Raw genomic sequence first — 27,498 nt, 5'->3', positions numbered from 1 at the left:
GCCATTCAAATCGACCGCAGGCTACGGGAACGTAGACGAGAAAGGTCCAATCCTAGTCCCAGATTGACATGGGTGCTACCTTGGGTTCCGCTCCAGCCTAACTCCCCAGTTGGTAGTCTAAGTCCAGAGCCATCTGATGGGCCTGAACTTATGCAAATCAGACTGATGCGACCCTCTCTGACTTTTGAAGAACGCCAGAGGTGTCGGCTGAACAACCTATGCCTATACTGTGGAGCAGCTGGTCATATAGTACGCTCTTGCCCTGAGAAGATGAGTAAGTGTGCATCTGTCGCTTCTGCTGTATCTCCTACTTGCCTGAATAACGCAACTCACCTAGCTGTGCTTATCTCTTTCCAGCTCCGCGGAAGAACCGTACCAGTGACGGCCATTATTGATTCGGGAGCCTGCAGTTGCTTTATAGATCTTGGCTTTGCGGCTCATCTGCGGATTCCCTTACAGACTAAAGAGCAAGGCTTGAATATCTTCTTGGCCGATGGGTCTCGGATAAAGTCATGGTTGGTAGAACGAGAGACCCCTCCAATCTGCACTACAGTGGCTGGCCATCATCAGGAACTCCTCCGCTTGGACGCCATCGCGTCCCCACTCTTCCCAGTCATTTTGGGGCTTCCCTGGTTACGAGCCCATGACCCGCACATTAACTGGAAGACTGGGTCAGTTCAGTTCTTCTTATTGCTGAGAGCACTGTTGCCTCAGGACACCGGCAGCCACCCAGACCCTATACTGCGTGAACACAGACAAAGAGTTAGCTCAAACAATTCCTTTAGCCTACCATCCCTACCTTGACGTATTTAGCCCACAGGGAGCAGACATCCTTCCCCCGCATCAGGCATATGACTGTCCAATTGATCTTCTTCCAGGGTCTGAGATCCCTTTCGGCCGAATTTTTCCCTTGTCAGAGCGGGAGTTGGGGGCATTGAAGGAATACATTGACGAGAGCCTCCAAAAGGGATTCATCCGCCCTTCCATGTCACCGGCTGGAGCCAGAATCTTTTTCATAGAAAAAGACAAGTCCCTGAGACCCTGTGTTGACTATCAGGAGCTGAACAAAATTCCAGTTAAAAACCACTATCCTCTTCCTCTAGTCCCTGAATTTTTCCAGATATTGAAGGCAGCAGCTATTTTTACCAAGTTGGATCTCGGGCGCTTATAACTTGGTCCATATACGTGAAGGGGATGAGTGGAAGACTGCTTTCCGCACCCGGTTCGGGCACTTTGAGTACCTGGTTATGCCATTCGGGTTGTGCAATGCACCAGCCACTTTTCAGCATTTTGTAAATTATATTTTCAAAGATTATCTGGACATCTTTGTTGTGGTCTATCCTGACGATATTCTGATTTTTTTTTCTCCATCCTTGGAGGCACATCGAGGTCACGTCAGGAGCGTGCTGGAGCGACTTCGCCAGCACGGGCTTTATGCCAAGGCAGAGAAGTGCAGCTTCGAACAACACAGCATCCAGTTCCTTAGGCTAATTATTTCCACCACAGGAATTGCCATGGATCCCCAAAAGATTTCCGCAATTCTGGAATGGCCAGTACCCTCAGATAAAAAAGGTGTTCAGTGGTTTATTGGCTTCGCAAATTTCTACTGAAAGTTCATGAAGAATTTCTCAGGCCTGGTATCTCCCATCACCCAACTTACAAAACTGGGGGTACGTTTTCATTGGACACCTGAGGCGCAGATCACTTTCGAGACCCTGAAGAAGTTGTGCACGGCAGCCCCTATTTTAAGTCACCCGGATGCATCCCTGCCATACATATTAGAGGTAGATGCGTCTGAGAACGCAGTGGGAGCCGTTCTATTGCAAAGAAAAGGCATAAAGGAACTCATGCACCCAGTAGCCTTCTTTTCTAGGAAGCTCACTACGGTGGAGAGGAACTACGACATTGGGGACCGGGAGCTTTTGGCAATTTAAAACAGCACTGGAAGAGTGGAGATACTTGTTGGAAGGGGCCCTACACCCAATCCTGGTCTACACAGACCACAAGAACTTAGAGTACCTGAGGACGGCTAAGCGCCTTAGACCATGGCAGGCCAGATGGGCGTTTGAAGGAAATTAATCAAATTTATGATTCGGCACTTATATCAATGGCAAGCTTGCAAAATATTTTGTTTTTATGATTAATCATAATTAATATTAAAATGTGTGAATTGTCACCTTAAACCGATGATATTATTTAATTCTTCAGTAAAATAGCTGAGACAGAAAGATATGAGTTAGTTAAGCTGAGATCAGCTAACCAGCTGAAGACTATATTTAGGTGTAGCTGGTCAGAAATCTCTTGTAAATGTCAAAGGTATTAGGATTGACTCATTAAAGACTTACTATTACATTATGTATTTTAATAGTATCTGTGTGTATTTAGTATGTTTCTAACATTGATACATATATAGATTAGTGATTATACATTGATATGTTGTAAAGATACGTTCTTAAGTTATATTATCATATGAATAGCTGAGGTTACATCATCAGCTTACAGTATCATGTATATCAGCATCTGTACCTGTCCATCAAACATCAAATATATAGCGTCCACTCTCTTCTATGGAATTGCTTTGCTAAGCAGTAATGATTTCCATAGAAGGTCTAAAGAATCTCAAGCTATGACGTAAATTTGCTTCATAAACGACCATGAGACAACGGACAGGGGACACACTCTTTCATACACACACACACACACACTTATGTCTGAGAAACTTCTAAGGAGCTGCAACAGGTGCTAGCTGTAAGACAAGATCATCACTTCCGTCTATTTCCGGCTTCTTCCCAAAGACTTGAGAAGGACAAAACAGCACAGGGCCAGGACAGCCATGACAAATAATGGTGACTTATCTTAAACTTCTGCTTGATATTTCTACAATAGTTTCATCTACATGGAACTGTTCATGATACGCTTTACATTGTTATTTTAAGCCATTGTGTGATAGAATAAAATCACACTTCATTTTTTATTGCAACGGCTCTTCATTCATAATCGCCTCAAGACACTAAAGGAAGTATTATATGTGTCTAAAATCCAACAGGCGTTGTTCTTCTCAAGATTCCTCTTTCATATAACCTACCGACCTGGTCTAAAAACACGAAACCTGACGTGCTGTCGCGGATGTTCGAGGACCCTAAAGAAACTCCTACACCCGATACCATTCTGCCGGCGAGTAATTTCTTACTTTTGCAGTCAGAACTCCTGTCGAAATTACAGACTGCATCAATGGGGAGCCCCCAACCCACCTGGAGTCTCGGTACAGAGCAGAGAAGGCTTTTATGGAAAGGGGAACAGATCGTTGTTCCTGAAGAAGCTCGAACCCTGGTCCTGGGCTACTGCCACGACCACCCATTGGCGGGCCACTTCGGAATATGTAAAACTTTGGAGCTGATTCAACGCATGTTTTGGTGGCAGAGTTTGGCCAAGGATTGTGAGACATACGTAAAGACCTGTGCCATCTGTAACAGGAATAAGCCTACCCAGAATAAAGCTTGGGGCCTACTGTGACCTTTACCGGTGCCCGACAGACAGTGGAGTATGGTCTCCATAGATTTTATCGTGGAACTGCCACCCTCGCATACCGCAATCTTCATGGTGGTGGATCACTTATCAAAAATGGCCCACTTTCTGCCACTTAAGAGTACCCCGTCTGCCCCCGAGGCTGCACAACTCTTTATTAAAGAAGTGGTAAGGCTCCATGGAGTTCCTAGGAATATAGTCTCAGATCGGGGAGTCCAATTTACCTCAAAGTTTTGGAAGGCCCTGTGCGAAATGTTGGAGATTAAACTGTCTTTCTCCTCAGCATACCACCCGCAAACGAATGGGCAGACTGAGCAGACCAACCAAACGTTGGAGCAGTACCTCAGGTTTTACACCTCTTTTCTGCAGGATGACTGGCTGGCACTCCTGCCCCTAGCGGAATTCGCCTATAACAATGCAACCCATTCCGCCACTAAGCAGTCCCATTTAACGCCAATTATGGATTCTATCCTACTTTCCTACCGGACCTGATTTCTGAAAACTTGGTTCCAGCGGCTCAAGATACCTTAGATTTCTTTGTATCCAATAACAAATTGCTACAGGAGGCAGTAACAAAGGCCCATGAGGATAACGAGAGCTTTTGATAGGAGGAGGGGGGAGTTGGTCGTGCACCCAGGAGATCAGGTTTGGTTGGCAAACCTGAAGATGGCGTGCCCATCAAGGAAATTTGCACCCAAATTTGTGGGCCCATTTCAGGTAAACCGGCAGATCAATGAAGTGGCCTTCGAATTAGCGCTGCCCGAATCTTTCAGGATACACCCGGTGTTCCATGTATCCCTGCTGAAGCCTGCAATTACAGATCCCTTCCCGGATCGCAGATCAAGACCTCCGGTAGCCCTAGAAATCGATGGAGAAGAAGAATTTGAAGTTGAAGCAATCTTAGATGGCAGGAGGAGGGGAGGTCGGATACAATACCTCACCAAGTGGAAAGGCTACGGGCCAGAGGAAAATTCATGGGAACCAGCTCAAAACATACATGCTCCCAGGTTGGTGCAAGAATTTCTCCACAGCCACCCACAAAGGAGGAATCAATTGGGCATCCGTATGCTGCCCGTGGGGGGCAATGTCAGGAATCCAGGGGTCCGCCGCGGCGCACGGGACTGCGCATGCGCGGATTACCTAGGCGCAGCAACATGCAGGCGCTAGGACCTAGACGCTCATGGCAGCAATCACGGCCACGCATGCGCACTCGCGCACATGGGTGCGTGCCGGGCACCAATGACAGTGCAGGGCGCACTATTTAAACGGACCCTGGCAATGCTCACATTGCCGTTTGGTCTTATTCCTGCTGTACCTGTTCCTAGTTCCTGAGATTGCCTTTGTTGCCGACCCTGCCTGACCCGCATTGCCGTGACCTTCTCCTGCCCTGATCCCTGGCTTGTCTGACCATTCTTCTGCCTTCTCCTGTTTACCTGACCTCCTGTTGCTGAACCTGGCCCGTGACCCGTTTATCCTTTTGCCTGCCGCTCTGTACCGTCCGCCTCCACTGTTACCGACCTGGCCTGTTTGATTACGCTACGCACCACCTCTTCACATCTGACTCTCACCTGCTACTTGCCACTGGCAACTACCTCTACCACAGCTGGTTGTACTCAGGGGCCGCGACCTGGTCTCAGGCTGCTTCAAGTCCATCTTCACCATCAGGTGCTCTTTAGAAACAGCAGACTGAGGCTTAGACTCCGCGCCCTGTGGAATTCCGGCCTGTGGGTCGCTAGAGGCTACCGCCAGTCGGCTCCTGACAGCAGTGGGTCAGCAACAGATTCTGAGGAGAGAGTCCAAACAAAGATGTTTCGGAGATCTGAGGAGGAGAGAGTCCAAACAAAAAGGTTCAGGAGATCTGAGAAGGAGCAGGCATCCACCAGTAGCACAGTGGCGAGTACAAGCAGCGCAGAACTCCCAGAAGATAGGCCAGGCATCCACCAGTAGCGCCAGGCACTAGTAGAAGGGTTTTCCATCCACAACGAGGTAGAGCCCATACCAGTCTCCCAGATGTACTTTTATATTCCATGTGGCTGCCTGCTAATTCAGCAGAACCTGCAATTCCCCCCCTTTACAGCACAGCCAGGCCCTCAGACACAAGCAGAAAAGGATACCCCAATTAGTTTTTTTTCATTCATTTTTTTACTAATGATCTGCTAAATTACATTGCGGAGCAGTGTAACTGTCAGGGTCCTGTTCATAGCAAAAGTCTTGGCGTTTCTGCCAATACTCTACATGGCCGCAGAAGGACACATCAGCCTCAGTCTGGTGCCAGACGGCCTTTATAAGGAGGTTCATCACTTCCTCTGGTTGCTGGATGATCTCTAGCTCCCCGTGGTTTGTTCCTGCTTCCTGTTACCTGCGACTTCCTGATTCTGACCTGGCTTGTACTTGGACCTGTCTGCTCTACTGACCCCCTGATCTGACCTCGGCTTGGCTAAAGGATACTCTCTCTCTCGCTCCTCCGTGCATGACCTTGGCTATCCCACCTGACTACGTCTGTTCTGTTCCCCACCCGGTACATGACCTTGGCTCGAACTGACTAACCAACAAACATCCAAATCCCAGAAGGCTTGCCTACCACGCACAGGCGCTTCCAGTCTGCAGACCTATCTCCGTGCACCAGCTGTGCTCCTGAGTGGACCACCAACCAGCACTCCTACAGGCGACCTGTGCAACTTTGGGCCTGACTCCCGCTGTCACACTCTCAGGGGAGTCAGGAACTTAGCCGCAAGGGAAGCCCTCTCTCCATTGTCCTCCATCACCAGGTATGTGATAGTATCATCCAGCCAGTATGTCCGAGGCCGAGAGAGGCGCGTCCGCACTAGAGGCCCTGTGCCAACAAATGACGGCACTTACCCAAGCAGAGAAGGATTTACAGCAGGGATACTTCCAGCTGGAAGGACGTCTTCACTCCCTCTTCACTTCCGTAGACCAGGTTCCCTCCGCCAGTTCCAACCCAGTTGCTGCACCTGCCAGTCAGTCTCCTGCCACCACTCCTGTTATTGCGTTACCACCTCCAGAACCCAGAGTTCCTACTCCAGAATGTTTTCTCGGGGATCGACATAAGTTCAGAGCTTTCAAGAATGCCTGTGAATTATACTTTGCTCTGCAACCCAGGACCTTTTTCTCTGGAAGCGGTCAAGGTCGGGTTCATCATCTCCCTGTTGTCTGAAGAACCTCAGTCTTGGGCACATGGTCTTCTGGAACAAAAGAGCCCAGCACTCAAATCAGTGAGTGAATTCTTTGAAGCCATGGTTGCCCTCTACGACAATCCCCAGAAGACCTCCACTGCTGAGTCCGCCCTCCATGCTCTACTACAAGGTCGGCGGCCTGTGGAGGACTACATAGTGGAGTTCCATAAATGGTCTGCAGTCACTGGTTGGAACGATGCAGCATTGAGGTATCCGTTCCGCCTAGGCCTGTCCGAGTCCTTCAAGGACGAGTTAGCTAGGGTGGAAGCTCCCTCCTCCTTGGAGAACCTTATCCTGCTCGCTACTCGGTTGACCTGGCGTCGACGGAAAAGACGAGCTGAGCATACTTAGACATTTCGGCCCACATGGATTCTGCCAAAAGTTCCAGGGCCAACGGCTCCAGCCCTCGCTCTGCAACCCATCAACAAGTTGGAGGTCGAACCTATGCAAATCGGCCTTCTCCAACCTGCCCTAACTCCGGAAGAAAGGCTATGCAGACAGCAAGGCAACCTCTGTCTCTACTGTGGGGCCACAGGCCACTTCCTGCGTCACTGCCCAGTGCGCCCAAGTAAGTCCAGCGAGCCGCATCCTTCATACCTTCAGCTATCCGGGACTTTAACTACGCATGTCATTCTCCCCATGTCATTGCAGGTGGCTGGAAGGGACGTCAAGTTGCGGGCAGTCGTTGACTCGGGAGCCTGTAGTTGTTTCTTAGATATCCAACTGGCCAAGGACTTACACATCCCTCTTCTGCCTAAGAGACAGAGACTTGAAGTCTTACTTGCGGATGGCACTACTCCGAGTTCCGGACCTGTTACCCTGGAAATCACTCCTATTCTTGCAACTACCGACTCTGGCCATCAGAAGTTTATTCGTTTTTACATAATCAGATCCCCCATGTTCCCAGTCATCCTAGGAATACCCTGGTTGCAAGCCCACAATTCTCAGATCGATTGACCCAAGATGGAAATCATCTTTTCTTCACAATATTGTCTGCAACACTGTGGTGCCCCTGCACCCACCAATTCTTCCATATGCCTCTCAGTCCGAACTTCACCAGAGGCCAGTCAACTCGTTCCCTCTACCTACCATGACTTCCTCGATTTGTTCGATAAAAAGAAGGCTGACACATTGCCTTCTCATCGGTCTTACGATTGCCCGATTGAGTTACTCCCAGGAACAGAAATACCATTTGGGCGAATTTTCCCTTTATCCAAACTTGAACTGGAAGCTCTCTGGCACTACCTAGACGAGAATCTCGCTAAAGGATTTATCCGCCCCTCTTCCTCTCCCGCCGGGGCTGGTATTTTCTTTGTAGAAAAAAAGGATCGATCTCTTAGACCTTGCATTGACTACAGGGAACTTGATGAAATCACCATCAAAAACCGGTATCCTCTTCCTCTGGTGCCCAAATTATTTCAGAGATTCCAAACGGCCCAAGTCGTCACTAAATTGGACTTATGAGGGGCCTACAATTTAGTCCGTATAAAAGAGGGGGACGAGTGGAAGACCGCCTTCCGAATACGATTTGGACATTTTGAATACTTAGTGATGCAGTTTGGGCTATGCAATGCCCCTGCTACATTACAACATTTTGTAAACAACATCTTTAGAGAATATCTAGACCTTTTTGTGATAGTCTACCTGGACGATATCCTAATCTTCTCTACCTCACTGGAACTCCATCGGGATCACGTTAGGAAAGTGCTAAACACTCTCAGGATGCGTGGCTTGTACGCCAAGGCTGAGAAGTGTGAGTTCGAGAAGCAGTCCATTCAGTTCCTGGGGCTCATAATTTCTACCGAGGGGATCTCCATGGACCCTCAGAAAGTATCTGCTATCCTGGATTGGCCTGCACCTACGGACAGGAAAGGGGTCCAAAGATTTGTGGGTTTCGCCAACTTTTACCGGAAATTTATTAAGGGCTTTTTTCGCAATTATTGCCCCCATCACTCAACTCACCCGCCAGCATACACGTTTCTGCTGGAGCCAGGAAGCTCAAAAAGCGTTTGAGCAATTAAAGGATCAATTTACCTCTGCTCCTCTATTACAGCATCCAGATCTAACACTCCCCTTCATCCTGGAGGTAGACGCGTCTGAAGTGGCTACATGAGCTGTGCTCTCCCAGCGCCAGGGCGCAAAGGCTCTGCTTCATCCAATAGCCTTTTGTTCCAGAAAACTGAGCCAAGCCGAGAGGAACTATGATGTGGAAGATAGGGAACTGTTGGCGAATAAAATAGCCTTCGAGGAATGGAGGTATCTCTTGGAAGGAGCCAGCCACCCAATCATGATCTTCACGGATCACAAAAATCTGGAGTATCTAAGGTCTGCCAAGCGCCTAAGACCTCGACAGGCTAGATGGGCTTTATACTTCTCCAGGTTTAACTTCCACATAACCTACCGCCCAGGATCCAAGAACAGGAAGGCAGATGCCCTTCCCTGCATGTTCCCGGACCGAGAGGAGCCTTCTCCCCCCAACACCATTTTGTCGGCCCAAAATTTTTTGCTGATCCAACCCAGCCTAAAGTTTGATCAAGGAAGCCTCTGCACTATGCCCTGAACCTGAACAAAATTCGCTTAGAAGGCAGGATGGTCTTCTGTGGCACAAGGGAAAAATCTTTGTACCCCAAGAAGTGAGGTCTCAAGTGTTAAGGGCTTTCCATGACCATCAACTGGCTGGACACTTTGGAGCCCGTAAGACAATGGAACTAATCCAGCGATCCTTCTGGTGGCCTAGCCTGAATCATGACTGTAGAGCTTATGTGAAGTCGTGCACACTGTGTCTACGGAACAAGGGAGACAAAGCCAAGACCTGGGGGTTGCTGAGGCCCCTGCCCATTCCTGATCGGCCCTGGGAGATGGTCGCAATGGACTTCATTGTGGATTTACCACCCGCAGAGGGGTTTACTACCATCCTGGTAGTAGTGGATCGGCTATCCAAGATGGCCCACTTTTTACCAACGGTGGGTACACCATCCGCACCAGAGACTGCACTAACCTTCATCAAAGAAATTGTCAGGTTACATGGTCTGCCCAGTAATATTGTCTCAGACCTAGGGGTGCAGTTTACGTCCAGGTTCTGGAGAGCCCTCTGCAAAGCCCTGAAGGTGGAACTCTGCCTATCGTCCGCTTACCATTCCCAGAGTAAAGGGCAAACGGCGCAAACAAACCAGACTTTGGAGCAATATTTACGGTTCTTCTCTGCCTTTTCTCAGGATGATTGGTCATCTCTACTCCCATTGGCAGAATTTGCCCATAACAACTCAGTCCATTCTGCCACAAACCAGTCACCATTTTGGGCCAATTATGGATTCCACCCTTCCTTTATACCTGACACCATTCCCGAAGCTTCAGTACCCGCAGTACAGGACAGACTCTCCATGCTACAGAACTGTAAAGTCCTCCGAGTCTATACTGAAATCCCAGGCTGATTATAAAAAACACTACGACAGGAAACAGAGAGGAAACCCTCCTCTGAAGATTGGAGACACAGTTTTTCTGTCAACTGCAAATCTAAACCTCCTGTGCCCATCACGTAAGTTGGGACCAAGGTACATTGGCCCTTTCCAGATCAAGAGAGAAATAAATCCTGTGGCATTTGAGCTGTCTCTTTCAGAATCATGCAAGATCCACCCAGTTTTCCACGTCTCCCTACTCAAGCCAGCTGTTCCTGATCCTTTTCCAGGGAGAGTAGAACCACCTCCTCCAACGATAACAGTTGGGGAGGAGACGGAATACGAGGATGAAGCAATTCTGGACTGCAGAAGGCGGGAAAGAGAAATCCAGTACCTGGTCAGATGGAAGGGGTACCCACTTGAAGAAAGTTCCTGGGAACCAAAAGGGAATATACATGCCCTCAGGCTTCTCCAAGAATTTCATTCCAAGTATCCTGAAAAGACTGCCCAGGTGGGCATCTGGAGGCTGCCCTTTAGGGGGGGCACTGTCAGGGTCCTGTCCACAGCAGAAGTCCTGGTGTTTCTGCCAATATTCTACATGGCCACAGAAGGACACATCAGCCTCAGTCTGGTGCCAGACGGCCTTTATAAGGAGGCTGATCACTTCCTCTGGTTGCTGGATGATCTCTAGCTCCCTGTGGTTTGTTCCTGTTTGCGGTTACGTGCGACTTCCTGATTCTGACCCGGCTTGTACTTGGACCTGTCTGCTCTACTGACCCCCTGATCTGACCTCGGCTTGGCTAAAGGATACTCTCTCTCTTGCTCCTCCGTGCATGACCTCAGCTATCCCACCTGACTACGTCTGTTCTGTTCCCCACCCGGTGCCTGACCTTGGCTCGAACTAACTAACCAACAAACATCCGAATCCCGGAAGGCTTGCCTACCATGCACAGGCGCTTCCAGTCTGCATACCTATCTCCATGCACCAGCTGTGCTCCTGAGTGGACCACCAACCAGCACTCCTACAGGCGACCTGTGCAACTTTGGGCCTGACTCCCGCTGTCCCACTCTCAGGGGAGTCAGGAACTTAGCCGCAAGGGAAGTCCTCTCTCCATTGTCCTCCTTCACCTGATAGTAACCTGTATGCCAGCCAATATATAGCCAGCAATCCCAATTCATCGTATGCCCGCCTATTTGTGTGGAAACCCCTCACCATGGAAGAATTAAAAATTTTTCTTGGGCTTACTCTGAACATGGGACTGACAAAAAAAATGAAGTCCTTGCCTACTGGTCTACCCAACCTATACATCATATGCCAGTATATTCATCTTGTATGCCCAGAACACGCTATGAGATGACAATGAGGTTTTTGCATTTCAATAATAATAATAATAATAATAATACCCAGTACCTTCCTCAATATCATTCTGATTATGATAAGCTATTCAAAATTCGGCCACTAATCAACTTTTTTTGCTGTACCTTTACGGAAACGTTTACTCCTGACAAAAATATTTGTGTGGATGAATCCCTAGTCCACTTTACTGGAAGGCTTGGCATCAAACAGTACATCCCCAGTAAACGGTCCAAATATGAAGTAAAATTCTGCAAGGCATGTGACAGGGCCAGGGGATATACCTACAACTTCAAGATTTATGAGGGAAAGGACAGCCAGCTAGACCCCCCTGGATGTCCTACCTATATGGGGACAAGTGGCAAAATTGTTTGGCAGCTTATAGAACCGCTGTTTTAGAGGGGTTACCATTTGTATGTAGATAATTTCTACACAAGTCTCCCATTATTCCGCCATCTCTATCTGAAGAAAACTGTGGGACAGCACGGGCCAACCTCAAGGGCTTCCTACAACGACTGGTCACTACAAAATTAAAACTGGATGAAACAGCCAGTTTGCGGAATGAAGAGATCCTAGCCCTAAAGTGGAAAGATAAGAGATGTCTATACCCTTTCCTCAATTCTTGATGATACCTTTGTGGAACTTCAAACAAGACAAGGTCCCGTTCAGAAACCAAGATGCATACATGACTATAACCAGTTTATGGGGTGGGGTGGATATGAATGACCAGATGTTACAGCCATACTTAGCCACCAGGAGATCAATCTATTGGTATAAAAAGGTTACCATCTACTTGTTTCAGTTAGCCCCGTACAATTCTTATGTCATCTTTTGTAAGTGCACACAAAGATCCCTAACCTACCTGATGTATCAGAGGATATTGTTACAGCCCTTCTCTATCCACCTGGTCATACCCCTGAACAAATTCACTTTGATTCATTGACCAAACTCAATAAGAGGCATTTCCCCGATATCCTCCCTCTTGTCCAAACAGATCGCAAACCCCCAAAAATGTTGTTTATGTTCCAGTAACCAAATTCGCCATGACACCCGATACTACTGTCCCTAATGTCCTTCCCAGCCAGGGTTCTGTATTGGAGAGTGCTTCCGGATCTATCACACAACACTACACTATTAGTCAAGATATTTTCCATTCTCCACTATCGCCTATTTCTCTGTATGACCTGGACTGTTTATCAACAATGTCTCTGCTTGCCACCTGAACTGATCTTGGACTGTTTATTGATGAGGCCTCTGCCTGACGCTTGAACTATCAACCACGTTTCTGCCTTCCACGTGAATTGACATTGGCCTGTTAATCAACCGTGCTTTTTGCCTGCCTCCTGAACTGATCTTATGCCATTGTATTAGTTGGATTTGAGATAACACATGTATGTGAGGGCCTCCAGAATAGATTTTCTGAGTGGAGAAAACAAAGTTTTTGGTTTTCTCCGGGTTTTGTAATTCCCGCAAACAGGTCTTTTAGTCCAGAGGTTTCGAAGAGGTTGGGTGGGACGGAGCCTCTACCCCTGTGCAAGGCCCTAAGCCTGATAATTCTGCCTTATGCCAACTTACTGCCATCATGCCTCTGCCTTCCGCATGAGTTGACCACACCTCTGCCTGCTACCTGTACTATGGACCGTGTTCCTACCTACTACCAGGACTGATATTTTGACTATACTGACCATGTCTCTGCCTGGACAACTCATTTGGCTGTTGCTGGACCATGTCTCTGCCTGGACAACGCATTGGTCTTCCTGGACCAATGCTTTGGCTGTGCTGGCAATATTTCTGCCTGCTGCCTGTAGTGGCTATGGACAGTATTCCTTCCTGCTGCCTGGGCAGTTCCTTTCTCTGTCGCTGACCACGTCCCTGCTTGCTGCCTGGACCAATGCTCTCCTCTGGACAATTTCACTACTAAAACCACAGGTATTTTTTTTGTTTACCCTTTGCTCAGCAGAATGTATTTTTGGGGAGTAATTCTTGGTATGTACATGCTATGAGTTAGGAGTCTGAAGGTGCTACTAGGATGTTGGGCCTCTGAATGTGGCCAGGCTGTGGAAAAGTCTTACACATGTGATATCCCTATACTCAGGAGGAGTAGCAGAATGTATTTTGAGATTTTCATTGTCTTTTCACAGTTTCCGAAAACTTGTGGAAAAAAAAGACCTGTTCAAAAGATTCATTATGCCTCATAGAATATACATCGGGGGGTTTGCTTTCCAAAATGGGGTCATTTTGTGGGTAATTCCATTGTCCTTGTGCTAAAGGGCCTTCATAAATGTGATAGGTAGTCAGGAAATTAGATGTGTAATTTATGCCTCCAGAATGCCGGTAGGTGCTACTTGGATGTTGGGCCTCTGTATGTGGCCAGGCTGTGGACAAGCCTTACACGTGGTGTCCCCGTACTCAGGAGGAGCAGCAGTGTGAAGCTGTAAGTATGCATATGCTGTGTGAGAGGAATAACCTGTTAATATAACAATTGTGTGGAAAAAAACCTCAAATTTTATTTACTTTATTCATTTTACAAAGAATTGTGGAATAATCTCTCCATGCATCTTACTAAATACCTTGGGATGTCTACTTTCCAAAAAGGGGTCATTTGGGGGGTATTTGTACTGTCCTGGCTTGTTAGTGTCTCAAGACAAAAGTACATCAGGTGTGATCAGTAATCAGTTATTGGTTCCATAGCTTGTAGACTCTATAACTTCCACACAGACCAAATAATACACACCGATTGGGGTTATTTTTACCAAAGCAATGTAGAAGTATACATTGTGGCCCAAATTTATGAAAAAAATTACTTATTTGCAAAATTGTATAACAGAAATGAAGTGCAAGATTTTTTTTTTTTTAAATTTTCAGTATTTTTTAAATTTTATTTTAATTTTTTTATTAGAAATTTTTACCTAAAAATACAAGACATACCCATATGCAGTAGATAAACATTCTACAGTCATTGATAAAATTAGAAAAAAAAAATCATAAAAAGACCAGTGACTCAGTAACGTTTACATTTCAAATGTCAGAGCTTAGAGAGATCAGCTAAAGAACTTTCTACCAAAGTGAGGTGTTCACAGTATTTTTTAATTTATAGCACAAAAAATAGAAAAACCCAGTGCTAATTAAATACCACCAAAAGGAAGCTTTATTTGTGTGAAAAAAGGAACAAAATGTCAGTTGGGCGCAGCGTTGCATGATTGAGTAATTATCAATGAAAGTGTGAGAGCACTCAAAGCTGAAAATTGGTCAGGGCAGGAAGGGGGTGACAGTGTCCAGTACTGAGGGGGGTAATATAGACAGACCCCTAATAGTGATCCCAGGATTGCTGGAACCCGCGGCATTGTGAGATTTGTAATTATTATTATACAGGATTTATAGCGACAACAGTTTGCTCAGCGCTTTACAATATAACAGGAGACAATACGGAAACAATACAGTTCAATACAAGAGGGATAGGAGGGCCTGATCCTGGGAGCTTACAGTCTAGGAGGGAGGGGCTGGTGGTACAAAAGGTAATAACTGTGGGGGATGGACTGGTAGGAGGAGTAGAAGATTCCATTATTAGCTGAAGGCAGCATAGGCTTCCCTGAAGAGATCAGTTTTCAGAGATCGCCTAAAAGTGGGAAGAGTAGGTGATAGCCTGATAGCTTGGGGTAGAGAGTTCCAGAGGATGGGGAGGCTCTGGAAAAGTTATTGAGACGAGCATGGAAGGAATAGACAAAGAAGCCAGAGAGCAGGAGGTCTTGCGAGGAGTGGGGTGTAAGGTTTGGGTGATATTTGGAGACAAGATTGGTGATGTAATTTGGGGCGGAGTTATAAATGGTTTTATATGTTATTGTTAATGTTTGAAATTTTGTTTGTTGGGCAATGGGAAGCCAGTGGAGGACAATAGAGGGATAGGCAGAGAGGGATGGAGGCCAGTGGAGGGATTGGCAGAGAGGGGTGGAGGCCAGTGGAGGGATTGGCAGAGAGGGGCGGAGGCCAGTGGAGGGATTGGCAGAGAGGGATGGAGGCCAGTGGAGGAATTGGCAGAGAGGGATGGAGGCCAGTGGAGGGATTGGCAGAGAGGGGTGGCGGCCAGTGGAGGGATTGGCAGAGAGGGGTGGAGGCCAGTGGAGGGATTGGCAGAGAGGGGTGGAGGCCAGTGGAGGGATTGGCAGAGAGGGGTGGAGGCCAGTGAAGGGATTGGCAGAGAGGGGTGGAGGCCAGTGAAGGGATTGGCAGAGAGGGGTGGAGGCCAGTGGAGGAATTGGTAGAGAGGGGTGGAGGACAATAGAGGGATAGGCAGAGAGGGATGGAGGCCAGTGGAGGGATTGGCAGAGAGGGGTGGAGGCCAGTGGAGGAATTGGTAGAGAGGGGTGGAGGACATGCGATGAGGTCGGCCAATGAGGAGGGAGTTACAATAGTCAAGGCAAGAAATAACCAGGGAGTGAATACGTTGCTTAGTGGTTTCCGAGGTTAAGAACGGATGTATCCGTTGCGGAGGTGAAGTCTACAAGATTTGGACAGTGATTGGATTTGGGGCTGAAAGGACAGATGGGAGTCTAGGATTACACCTAGTACCTGGCATGAGGGGAGGGACTGAGGATGGTGTTATTGATTTGATGGAGAAGTCGGGGGAGGGGGCAGGGGCTGGTTCTGGATTTAGTGTAATGTACAATCATTTCTCTTGTTGCTGTTATCTAATGATTATTGTTTTGTATCTTTCATTATATAGAGGTATCTTCCAGGATATCACACAGTTGGGATCTTTTCAAGGTCATCAGAGAGTGACTATAAATGGCTTATCAACCGACTAAAATGGGAGCACTTCTATATCAATATAATAACCGTCCTTCCTCACTACATCTCCAACAATGGATGGCAGCAGTTCAGGGAGGCCGTCTCTCGGTGCACGTTCGGTATTTTGTATCACACCAAGAAAAGAGGACGAATCAACATTGTGGACGTCACCGGCTCTGTATATGATGAGGAGCTGAGATATCTGTGTGAACGCCTAGGTAAGAGGTCATCATATATGTGGCTGATTCATAACACAGACGGCTACATGGGCTGATGTTCCATCATGTATGATTCGGGTAGTAGGGTTTATCACTGCCCATCCCCCACACACAATCATGGCCAAACATCTTGTCCCCCCCCCCGGCGTTTGTCAGATAACGCCCCACTTCACCCAGAAAATTGCTGCAATGACAAATGTTCCGGCATTCTGGTGTCATTTCTTGTGTTTGTATTGTATGACACCAAAAAGTGGAGAAACAACAAGCCAAATCTGACACCTTCCACACAGAACTACAAAAATGGACCCCAAACATCCTACTACACCTCCTACTACCCCAACTACTACACCTCCTACTACCCCAACTACTACTATTCCTACTACACCTCCTACTACCCCAACTATTACTATTCCTACTACACCTCCTACTACCCCAACTACTACACCTCCTACTACCCCAACTACTACTATTCCTACTACACCTCCTACTACCCCAACTATTACTATTCCTACTACACCTCCTACTACCCCAACTACTACTATTCCTACTACACCTCCTACTACCCCAACTATTATTATTCCTACTACCCCTCCTACTACCCCAACTACTACTATTCCTACTGCACCTCCTACTACCCCAACTACTACTATTCTTACCACACCTCCAACTACCCCAACTACTACTATTCCTACTACACCTCCTACTACCCCAACTATTATTATTCCTACTACACCTATCATCCCAATTACTACTATTTCTACTACACCTCTTACTACCCCAACTACTACTATTCCTACTACCCCAACCACTAGTATTCCTACTACACCTCCTACTACCCCAACTACTACTATTCCTACTACACCTCCTACTACCTCTACTACTACTATTCCTACTACACCTCCTACTACCCCAACTACTACTATTAATACTACACCTCCTATTACCCCAACTACTACTATTCCTACTACAGCTCCTACTACCCCAACTACTACTATTCCTACTATACCTCCTATTACCCCAACTACTACTATTCCTACTACACCTCCTACTACCCCAACTATTATTATTCCTACTACACCTCCTACTACCCCAACTACTACTATTCCTACTATCCCAACCACTACTATTCCTACTACGCCTCCTACTACACCTCCTCCTACCCCAACTATTATTATTCCTACTACACCTCCAACTACTACTATTCCTACTACATCTCCTACTACCCCAACTATTATTATTCCTACTACACCTCCTACTACCCCAACTACTACTATTCCTACTACACCTCCTACTACCCCAACTACTACTATTCCTACTACACCGCCTACTACCACAACTATTATTATTCCTACTACACCTCCTATTACCCCAACTACTACTATTCCTACTACACCGCCTACTACCACAACTATTATTATTCCTACTACACCTCCTACTACCCCAACTACTACTATTCCTACCACACCTCCTACTACCCCAACTACTACTATTCCTACTACACATCCTACTACTCCAACTACTACTATTCCCACTACACCTCCTACTACATCTCCTACTACCCCAACTATTATTATTCCTACTACACCTCCTACTACCCCAACTACTACTATTCCTACTACCCCAACCACTACTATTCCTACTACGCCTCCTACTACCCCAACCACTACTATTCCTACTACGCCTCCTACTACCCCAACTGCTACTATTCCTACTACACCTCCTACTACAATTATTATTATTATACAGGATTTATATAGCACCAACAGTTTGTTCAGCGCTTTACACTATAGTTGGAGACAATACAGTAACAATACAGTTCAATAAAAGAGGGATTTGAGGGCCCTGATCCTTGTAGCTTACAATCTAGGAGGGAGGGGTTAGTGGTACAAAAGGTAAAACTGTGGAGGATGGAGTGTTTGGAAGAGTAGAGGATTCCAGTATTAGCAGAGGGCGGGATAGGCTTCCTTGAAGAGAAAGGTTTTCAATGATTGCCTAAAGGTAGGTAGAGTAGATGATAGTCTGAAAGATTGAGGTAGAGAGTTCCAGAGGATGGGTGACGCCCTGGAGAAGTCTTAGAGACGAGCATGGGAGGAGGAGATAAGGGAGCTAGAGAGTATTGAATAAAAATATATAGTATATCGTATATCTTCTTCTTATGTGATAATAGTGATAAAAAAGTGTCCAAAAAATGATTTAGTCCTTCAAATACTTCCAATGCTTTCCACAATGATATACCCTCAAAAAAAAGAAATATTACAGTGTATTATCTTTTAAACACATAAAAATAAGTGACAACACTCAAGTGAATAGCCAAATAAGATTGATAATTAGTGTAACAAGTGAACACAGTGAAAAAGCGTGAATCCAAACAGCGAAAGACACTGTGTATGTGAATCACTCTTCAGTGCTCCAAAACAAACCAACACTGTGACACTTCTAATTGCAGTAAGGAATGAGCCATGATGTTCCATATCTCCATATACCAGGCACCATATGGGTATAAACATATGAGGGACAGAATAGTGTGATACCGCCAGAAATATGCCAATAAAAGAACTTTATTCAAATTGCTCACCCAGGAAACATCCAGGGACAAATAGATAAGGGACTTCCCTTTAAGGGAAGTGACGTCAAGACGTACACGGGCACCAGAAGTTGACCGGCGCCATTTTGGAAAAGGGAAAAGACTATCTATTTGTCCCTGGATGTTTCCTGGATGGCAGCAAGGCTACTGCACAGTATTTAAGCGGTATTAAAGTTTGAATAATGTGAGCAATTTGAATAAAGTTCTTTTATTGGCATATTTCTGGCGGTATCACACTATTCTGTTCCTCATATGTTTATACCCATATGGTGCCTGGTATATGGAGACATGGAACATCATGGCTTATGGACCTAGATAGTGCCTTGAATACAGTGTAACCTTGGGAAGGTCTACAGGAGCGCCGTCTCCCACCAGATATTATATGATATTGAAAGCAAGTTTGTTTAGGATTATTGGTAAGGGTATGCGTTCCTTACTGCAATTAGAAGTGTCACAGTGTTGGTTTGTTTTGGAGCACTGAAGAGTGATTCACATACACAGTGTCCTTCACTGTTTGGATTCACGATTTTTCACTGTGTTCACTTGTTACACTAATTATCAATCTTATTTGGTTATTCACTTGAGTGCTGTCACTTATTTTTATGTGTTTAAAAGATAATACACTGTAATATTTCTTTTTTTGAGGGTATATCATCGTGGAAAGCATTGGAAGTATTTGAAGGACTATATAATTTTTTGGACACTTTTTTTATCATTATTATCACATAAGAAGAAGATATACGATATACTATATATTTTTATTCAATGTGTGGACTGATAGGATTTTTGTTTTTATATTGTAAGGACACTGTTCTGGAATATTATTTATTTTTGGCACTTTTCATTTATTTAATCACAATTGTACATCTTCAAGGGTGAAGGTGTTGTTGGTGCTGTGGGGGTTAAATTTATTAGTTTAAGGAAGTGGTTTTATTATATATTAGTCCCAAAACATCACTGCTCTAGAGGAGATCTGCATGGAGGATGGGCCAACATACCAGCAACAGTGTGTGCCCACCTTGTGAAGACTTCCAGGAAACGTCTGACCTCTGTCATTGCCAACAAAGGATATATAACAAAGTATTGACATGAACTTTTGATATTGACCAAATACTTATTTTCCACCATAATTTGCAAATAAATTCTTTCCAAATCAGCCAATGTGATTGTCTGGATTATTTTTCTCATTTTGTCTCTCATAGTTGAGGTCTACCTATGATGCCAATTACAGGCCTCTCTCATCTTTTTTAAGTGGGAGAACTTGCACAATTGGTGGCTGACTAAATACTTTTTTGCCCCACTGTATGTTATTGTTAGTGTTTTGAATTTTATCCATTGGGCAACTGGGAGCCAGTGGAGGGATTGGCAGAGAGGGGTGGAGGCCACTGGAGGGATTGGCAGAGAGGGGTGGCAGATACAGAACGGTTAATAAGGTGGATGAGTCTGGCAGCAGCATTCATGATAGACTGAAGAGGGGATAGCCTGTGATGAGGTCGGCCAATGAGGAGGGAGTTACAATAGTCAAGGCGAGAGATAACAAGGGAGTGAATAAGTTGCTTAGTGGTCTGAGGTTAGGAACGGCGTATCTTGGAGATGTTGCGGAGGTGAAGTCTACAAGATTTGGACAGTGATTGGATTTGGGGCTGAAAGGACAGATGGGAGTCTAGGGTTACACCTAGTACCCTGGCATGAGGGGAGGGACTGATGATTGTGTTATTGATCTTGATGGAGAAGTCAGGGAAGGGGGCAGGGGCTGGGGGGAATACTAAGAGCTCAGATTTGGAAAGATTGAGTTTGAGGAAGTGGAGTGACATCCATGCCGATATGTCGCTTAGTAGGCTAGCGATGCGAGAGGAGACTGAAGGGGTGAGGTGAGGGGTAGACAGATTTGTGTGTCATCAGCATAGAGATGGTAATTGAAGCCATGGGAGTTTATCAAGTGACCAAGGGAGGAGGTGTAGATGGAGAAGAGAAGGGGTCCAAGGACAGAACCTTGAGGGACCCCTACAGAGAGGGGAAGTGAAGAGGAGGTGGCAGCATTAAAGGTAACACTGAAGGAGCGCTGCGATAGGTAGGAGGAGAACCAGGAGAGAGCAGAGTCTCTGAGGCCAAGAGAGTGGAGTTTTTTGAGGAGGAGGGGATGAACAACCGTGTCAAAAGCCACGGAGAGGTCGAGTAGTAGGAGTATTGAATAGTGGCCGTTGGTTTTTCCAGTTAGTAGATCATTAGTGGGTTTTAGTATGGCAGTTTCAGTGGAGTGTAGGGGGCGAAATCCAGACTGTAAAGGGTCGAGAAGGTTGTCAATGACTATTCCTACTATACCTCCTACTACCCCAACTACTACTATTCCTACTACACTTCCTACTTTCTCTGCTGCCTCACTCATCCCATGTAAATATTCTTCCATGGATGTCTGTATTGGATGTAACGTGATGTCTTTATACACAGGGAAGGAGAAGGTGATTGTGGTTGTTGATGATCTGGAGGACGCCAGTAGTAAGGAGAAGGCCCGGATCCTGAAGGCACAGCCCAGTATTGGACGTTTGGCCAAGGATCTCTTTCTATTCAAAGAAGTTGAAAAACAAAACAAAATATAGCCCATTGTAAAGTAACACAGAGGATATAACACGCAGCGCACACATAGACTGTTGTTGGAAATGTATTTGTCCATTCATTAGGAAAGATGGAATATTACCTCAATACTGTACTAATTAGTGATGGTCTGAACACCCCCGTTTGGTCTGCGGTCGAACATCCGAACCTACAGAACGTTCAACCGCGAACTTTGAACACGAACCGAACACCCGAGTGGTATCTTCCTGCATCTGAGTATGTGGTGAGATCCCGCTCAGCTCCTACAATCCAGCATGAGTTCTGTGATGAAGTCTATGATTTTAGTAGTGAGACCTTCATTCATGTTCCAGCTGTCGGTGGGGTTCCCTGCTGTCAGCTTAATGGAAAATGAATTGTCAGCATTGTCTGACAAACAAAATTTAAAAAAAAAACGCATTGGGCCCCCCCTCCCATCCATACCAAGCCCTTCTGGCCTGGTATGGATATTGAGGGGAACCCCCATGCCAAATTCTTTTTTTAAATGGTATGGGGATCCCCCCCAAAATCCATACCAGACCCTTATCTGAGCATGCAGCCTGGCAAGTGAGGAAAGAGGGAGGGGGGGCGATTGAGCTCCCCCCCTCCTGAACCATACCAGGCAACATGCCCTCAACATGGGGGGTGCTTTAGGACAGGGGTGGCCCTCCCCCCAAAGCACCTTGTCCCCATGTTGATGGGGGCAAGGGTCTCATCTGGCCAGGGCTGTGGGGGTCTGTGGGCGGTAGGCTTATTGGAATCTGGAAGCCCCCTTTAACAATGGGGCCCCCTGATCCCGCCCCCCGTGTGAATGAGTATGTGGTACATGGTAGTAAAAAATGACAGGAGACAATCTCTGACAAGTCCTTTAATAAAAATAAGAATTAAACTATGTGCTCTGAAGTAGATCCAATATCAATCATGATGCCCGCCACCGCTACCCGAAAAGACCCCCCCCCCCCCGCAACACTGGCTCCCGGCCCTCTGACAGCTGCGCCCCTAATGACAGTTCTTATATACATCACAAGGGGGCAGGATCACCCCAGCCCCGCCCCTGTTATAGAGTTATTATGCAAAAACTGTGACCCTACTTGCATATGGTAATATTGCATCGCCTTATACTTCCTGTTTCCTGTTCTGTGCTGACCTGGATGTAGTTCTGTTGTACAACATGATTCCTCACACCAGCATCTTGTGTTGTCTGCATTCCTGTACATGAAACAGCCCCCTCCTGGCATTACCCTATTCTGTGATTGGCCAAAGCATTGCACCTGCCCTATGGTCAGGTGCAGTGCTTTGACCAATCACAATGCATAGTCAGGGCGCAGTGCATTGTGGGGTGCGGCGGGTGAATGTCCCACCGAATGGCTTATGTTCTTGTTCATGTTCGACTCACACATGCAGCCCATCCCTAGTAGCTGAACTCCAGGGACAACACGTTCCAATTTATATATATTCCTCAGTAACAACAAAAATATATCTTGATATATTCACTTTATGTGCACCAAACGCCTTTACAAACCCGGATATTATCTTGTAAACGTAGCAGTGACATCATCACTGCACTGTATATAGCTTGTGCAGCAAGCAGAGTTGTGGGAGGGGCCAAGCAGACTGCCTGAAGAGACGTACAGGAGGGGGCGGAGACAAGACCAGTCTCCCTGCACAAGGAGAGGGAGCAGCAGTGAGCGGTCTTTATTTCAGGAAGTCTCCCCCTGGATGACGGCACAGATCTGGAGGAAGTACACAAAGATCCCCGAGATTCAGGAAGAAGACACGAGGAATGGATGGAGATTTGCTGATCCTGAAATTCAGCTTTCACTGCGGACAGTACATGAACATGTCACATTATAAACCTCCAGAGAGGAGTCAGGTCTGCCAGGGGTCCAAATACCTACCAGACGTGTGCAGAACAATCGGGTTTGGTTTCCTTTCAATTCGTTATTCAAATCATTTTGTTTTGTTAAATTTGTTTACCGTATTTTCCGCCGTATAAGGCGACTGGGTGTATAAGACGACCCCCTAATTTTCCAGCTAAAACATAGGTTTTGGGCTATACTCGCCGTATAAGACTACCCCCCTTTCAGAGGCAACACCATTTAAAAACATCAGATTTTTTTATTGAAATGGTTATGACTTACCGGTACTTAAAATCCTTCAAAATCCTCATGTTCATCCTCTGGCATCATAAGTTCATGAATGACATCTTGTGATACATTTGTAAGACATCATCATACGGATCAAATTCCAAATCAGATGGTTACCGCTGGATGTGCGGTAATACGGTAGCTTCGGCTACATACAGTATACGGTATATATACAGCCCGCTGGATGTGCGGTAATACGGCAGCTTCGGCTACATACAGTATACGGTATATATACAGCCCGCTGGATGTGCGGTAATACGGCAGCTTCGGCTACATACAGTATACGGTATATATACAGCCCGCTGGATGTGCGGTAAATACAGTATACTGAGCCAAGCGGTTTCAAAACGTACCGGTACGTCCCTACTGTAATCGGCCCGCTGGATGTGTGTATGTACGGTAGCTGAGGCTACATACAGTATACACTGGGCCAATCACAGCGAGTGATGTATTCTACTAATGAATACAAAGCCTGCTCGGATTGGCTGAGATTGTGACATCATCAGCCCACCTCTCTGTCAATCCAAGCAGGCTTTGTATTCATTAGTAGAATACATCACTCGCTGTGATTGGCCCAGTGTATACTGTATATCTCCTAGATTGTAAGCTCCAAAGAGCAGGGCCCTCGAACCCCTCGTGTATCGCATTGTATTGGTATTGTTCTGTCACATGTTCTGTCCCCCTCTGTAATGTACAGCGCTGAGCGAACTATTGGCGCTTTATAAATACTGTATAATAATAATAGCCTCAGCTACCGTACATACACGCCTCCAGCGGGCTGATTACCGTAGGGACAACCGGTACATTTTGAAACCGCTTGGCTCAGTATACTGTATATACCGCACATCCAGCGGGCTGACAGATTAATCTCTCATAGGGACATTTGTTTTGAGCCAGCTTGGCTCAGCGCGGTATACTGTATGTACATTACTGCACATCCAGCCAGCTTGACCCAAACAAACTCAAGGGTCACATTTTATACCCCCCATATAAGACGACCCCCAATTTTTGGGGTATATTTTTTAAGTATAAAAAGTAGTCTTATACGCCAGAAAATACTTTTTCTTGTAATTCATTTTTGGAACTCATTTCCTTTTCAAATTTCATTCAAATTGACTGAATTCAGAAAATTCAAATCGGCATTCAAGTTTTAATTCTATTTGAAATTCGGAAGACAGTTACAGTATAGTCTATTTTATTCTAGTTTATTGATTTTTTTCTATTCTATTCTCTTATCTTCTATTTTTTTTCTTTTCTATTATTTTCTATTCTAATCTATTCAAATCTGAATTTATTCTATTTCAAATTTCAGAAGATGGTTATATTCTGTTTCATTCTCCTCTATTCTTTTGAATTCTATTGTTTCTTCTACTCTATTCTAATTCAGATTTATTCAATTCAGATTTTAGAAGACAGTTATATTTTTTCTAATTTATTCTATTTTTTTCTATTGCATTCTTTTTTATTCTACTTTATTCCATTGAATACTATTCTATTGTTTCTTCTATTCTATTTTATTTTAATTCAAATGTATTCAATTCAAGATTAAAATGTTAGAAGACCATTATATTTTTTTATTTTATTCCATTTTATACTATTGTATTTTCTATTATATTCCTTTCTATTCTATTTTCTATTCTGTTATAATCTATTCTAATTTTAATTTATTCTATTTGAAATTGGAATTTCAGAAGATGGTTAATTCTACTTCACTCTACTTTATTCTTTTGAATTCTATTCTATTGTTTCTTCTCTTCTGTTCTATTCTAATCTATTTTATTCTAATTCAAATGTATTCAAATTCAAATTTGGAAAACAGTTATATTCTTCTATTCTACTCTATTGTTTTTTTCTATTCTATTATTTTCTATTCTATGTGTCTATTCTATTAAAATTTGACTGTATTCTGTTCATAATTCAAATTTCTGAAGACAGGTATACTTTTTCTATTTTATTGCATTCTATTCTATTATTTTTGTATTTTATTATTTTCTATTCTATTCTAGTGTTTCATTTTCTGTTCTATTATTTTCCTATTCAAATTTGAGTTGAATTTGATTAAAATTTAATCCCTTTTGTGCTTAAAGATGAACGCAAGCATTGACCCAGTGCCAGTATGTACACAGCGGTTGCACCATGTATGTGAGGTATCAACGCGGACGTCAGATGGAAGGCAGTTATTCTAGCACTAGACATCCTGTTTAAATCTTATATGATAACCTATAAAGGCTTTTAAACATCACCCATGGATAGTAAAGATTTATGTAGTGTGTGTGCAGTTTTAAAGCATGTCATGTTTGGTATCTATTTACTCGCCATAACATCCTCTTTTATGTTATCAAACAATTGGGAAATACATTGTGTGTTTTTGTGCATAGAAAATAAAAAAATGTTTTTTTTAATTGTGTTTTGAAAAATCGCTGTGCAAATACTGTGACATAAAAAAATTAAAAAAACAACAGTTTTGTCCTTTAGGGCCTCTGATTTAAAAAAATATATAATATTTGGGGGTTCAAAGTAATTTTCTAGGGAAAAAAAAGTTTTTTTATGTAAAGAAAAAAGTGTCCGTGGTATTCAAGTGGTTAGAAGAGTGGGTGATGTGTGGCATAAGCTTCTCATGTTGGCCCTGAAATGCCAGGATGATAGATGAACCCCCCAAATTATCCATTTTTGGAAAATAGAAACTCCAAGGTATTTGCTAAGGGGCATGGTGAGTATTTTGCAGATCTCATTTGTTGCCACAAGTTTTTGGAAAATTTATTTTTTCTTTTCTTTTTAAAAACCCTGTGACTAAAAAATTTGATCTCGGTGCATGCACGGCCGGGAACCCTGATGGCCGCATCCTTCTGAGCTCCGCTCACCTTCCAGCCCTAGAGACTCACCCACGGCGCATCGCTGCTCCACAGGCATCCCTGGGTGAGTCATATCAGCGGGGCACCCAGCTTTCCATACCCCAGCCTCATCATGGGGAAGATCGTGCGCTGGAAGCCTCCTTTCCCGCCGCCACATGAGCCGCGGCTGTCAGCGCCGCAGCGGTTCCTTTAATATTCCGCAATCCCCGGCCTCAATTTTCGGCTGCGATCCCACGGCCAAGCTCCGGCGGACCCCCGGTGGTGGCCGGAGGTACTGCAGCAGCTGCCTCAGCAATGCAGCCAACCTCCTCACACCCTCCGTGTCCCCAGATGGAGGAATCCGAGCCCCTGACCACTGTAGCGGGGGCTGTAGTGCAATCTCCGTTGAGCCCTTCACCACTTGCTTCTGCCAATCCTCATGTGTCACCTACTCTCACGATATCTGTGCTGGAGGAAAAGCTGCAGGTATTTTTACGCAATATTACCGCCACTATATCCACTGAAGTGAACAAGTTGGCTTTGGATCTTCGGGGAGAAATAGCGCAGATTGGGGAACGTGTGGATCAATTGGAAAATAATTTGATGAACTGGTGCAGTACGTCCATGTCTTAGAAGAAGATAATGCGTATCTGAAGCACACCATGTCCCAAATTCAGCTCCAGCAAGAGGACTTGGAAAACAGGGAACGCGGGCAAAATATCCGCATCCGCGGTATGTCTGAATCTATTGTCGATTCCCAACTTCGCCGACATCTCTTGTCCTTCTTCACCGCAACTGCCCCCTTGGTCCCAGAAGCGGATTGGCGCATGGACAGGGCTCACCGATCATTAGGTCCCAGACCTGCTGACGGCACCA

At 45.3% G+C, this 27,498-nt stretch overlaps 1 protein-coding gene across 1 annotated transcript in view; it reads left to right on the top strand.

Moving 5' to 3' along the window:
- The window catches only part of LOC149459569 (uncharacterized), a 180,977-nt gene extending 158,143 nt beyond the window's left edge, over positions 1-22,834 (top strand). Inside the window, exons 10-11 of the mRNA XM_089680933.1 lie at positions 16,189-16,471; positions 21,504-22,834. Of these exons, the coding sequence (XP_089537059.1) occupies positions 16,189-16,471; positions 21,504-21,652 (432 nt within the window). The 3' untranslated portion in view covers positions 21,653-22,834. The remainder of the gene's footprint in view (positions 1-16,188; positions 16,472-21,503) is intronic.
- Positions 22,835-27,498: the final 4,664 nt, after the last annotated feature.

The sequence above is a fragment of the Staurois parvus genome, unplaced genomic scaffold (assembly GCF_062004578.1).
Source record: "Staurois parvus isolate SC_StPar_1 unplaced genomic scaffold, SC_StPar_1.0 ptg000254l, whole genome shotgun sequence".
Taxonomy (NCBI): Eukaryota; Metazoa; Chordata; class Amphibia; order Anura; family Ranidae; genus Staurois; species Staurois parvus.
This window is presented reverse-complemented; position numbering and strand designations above follow the sequence as displayed.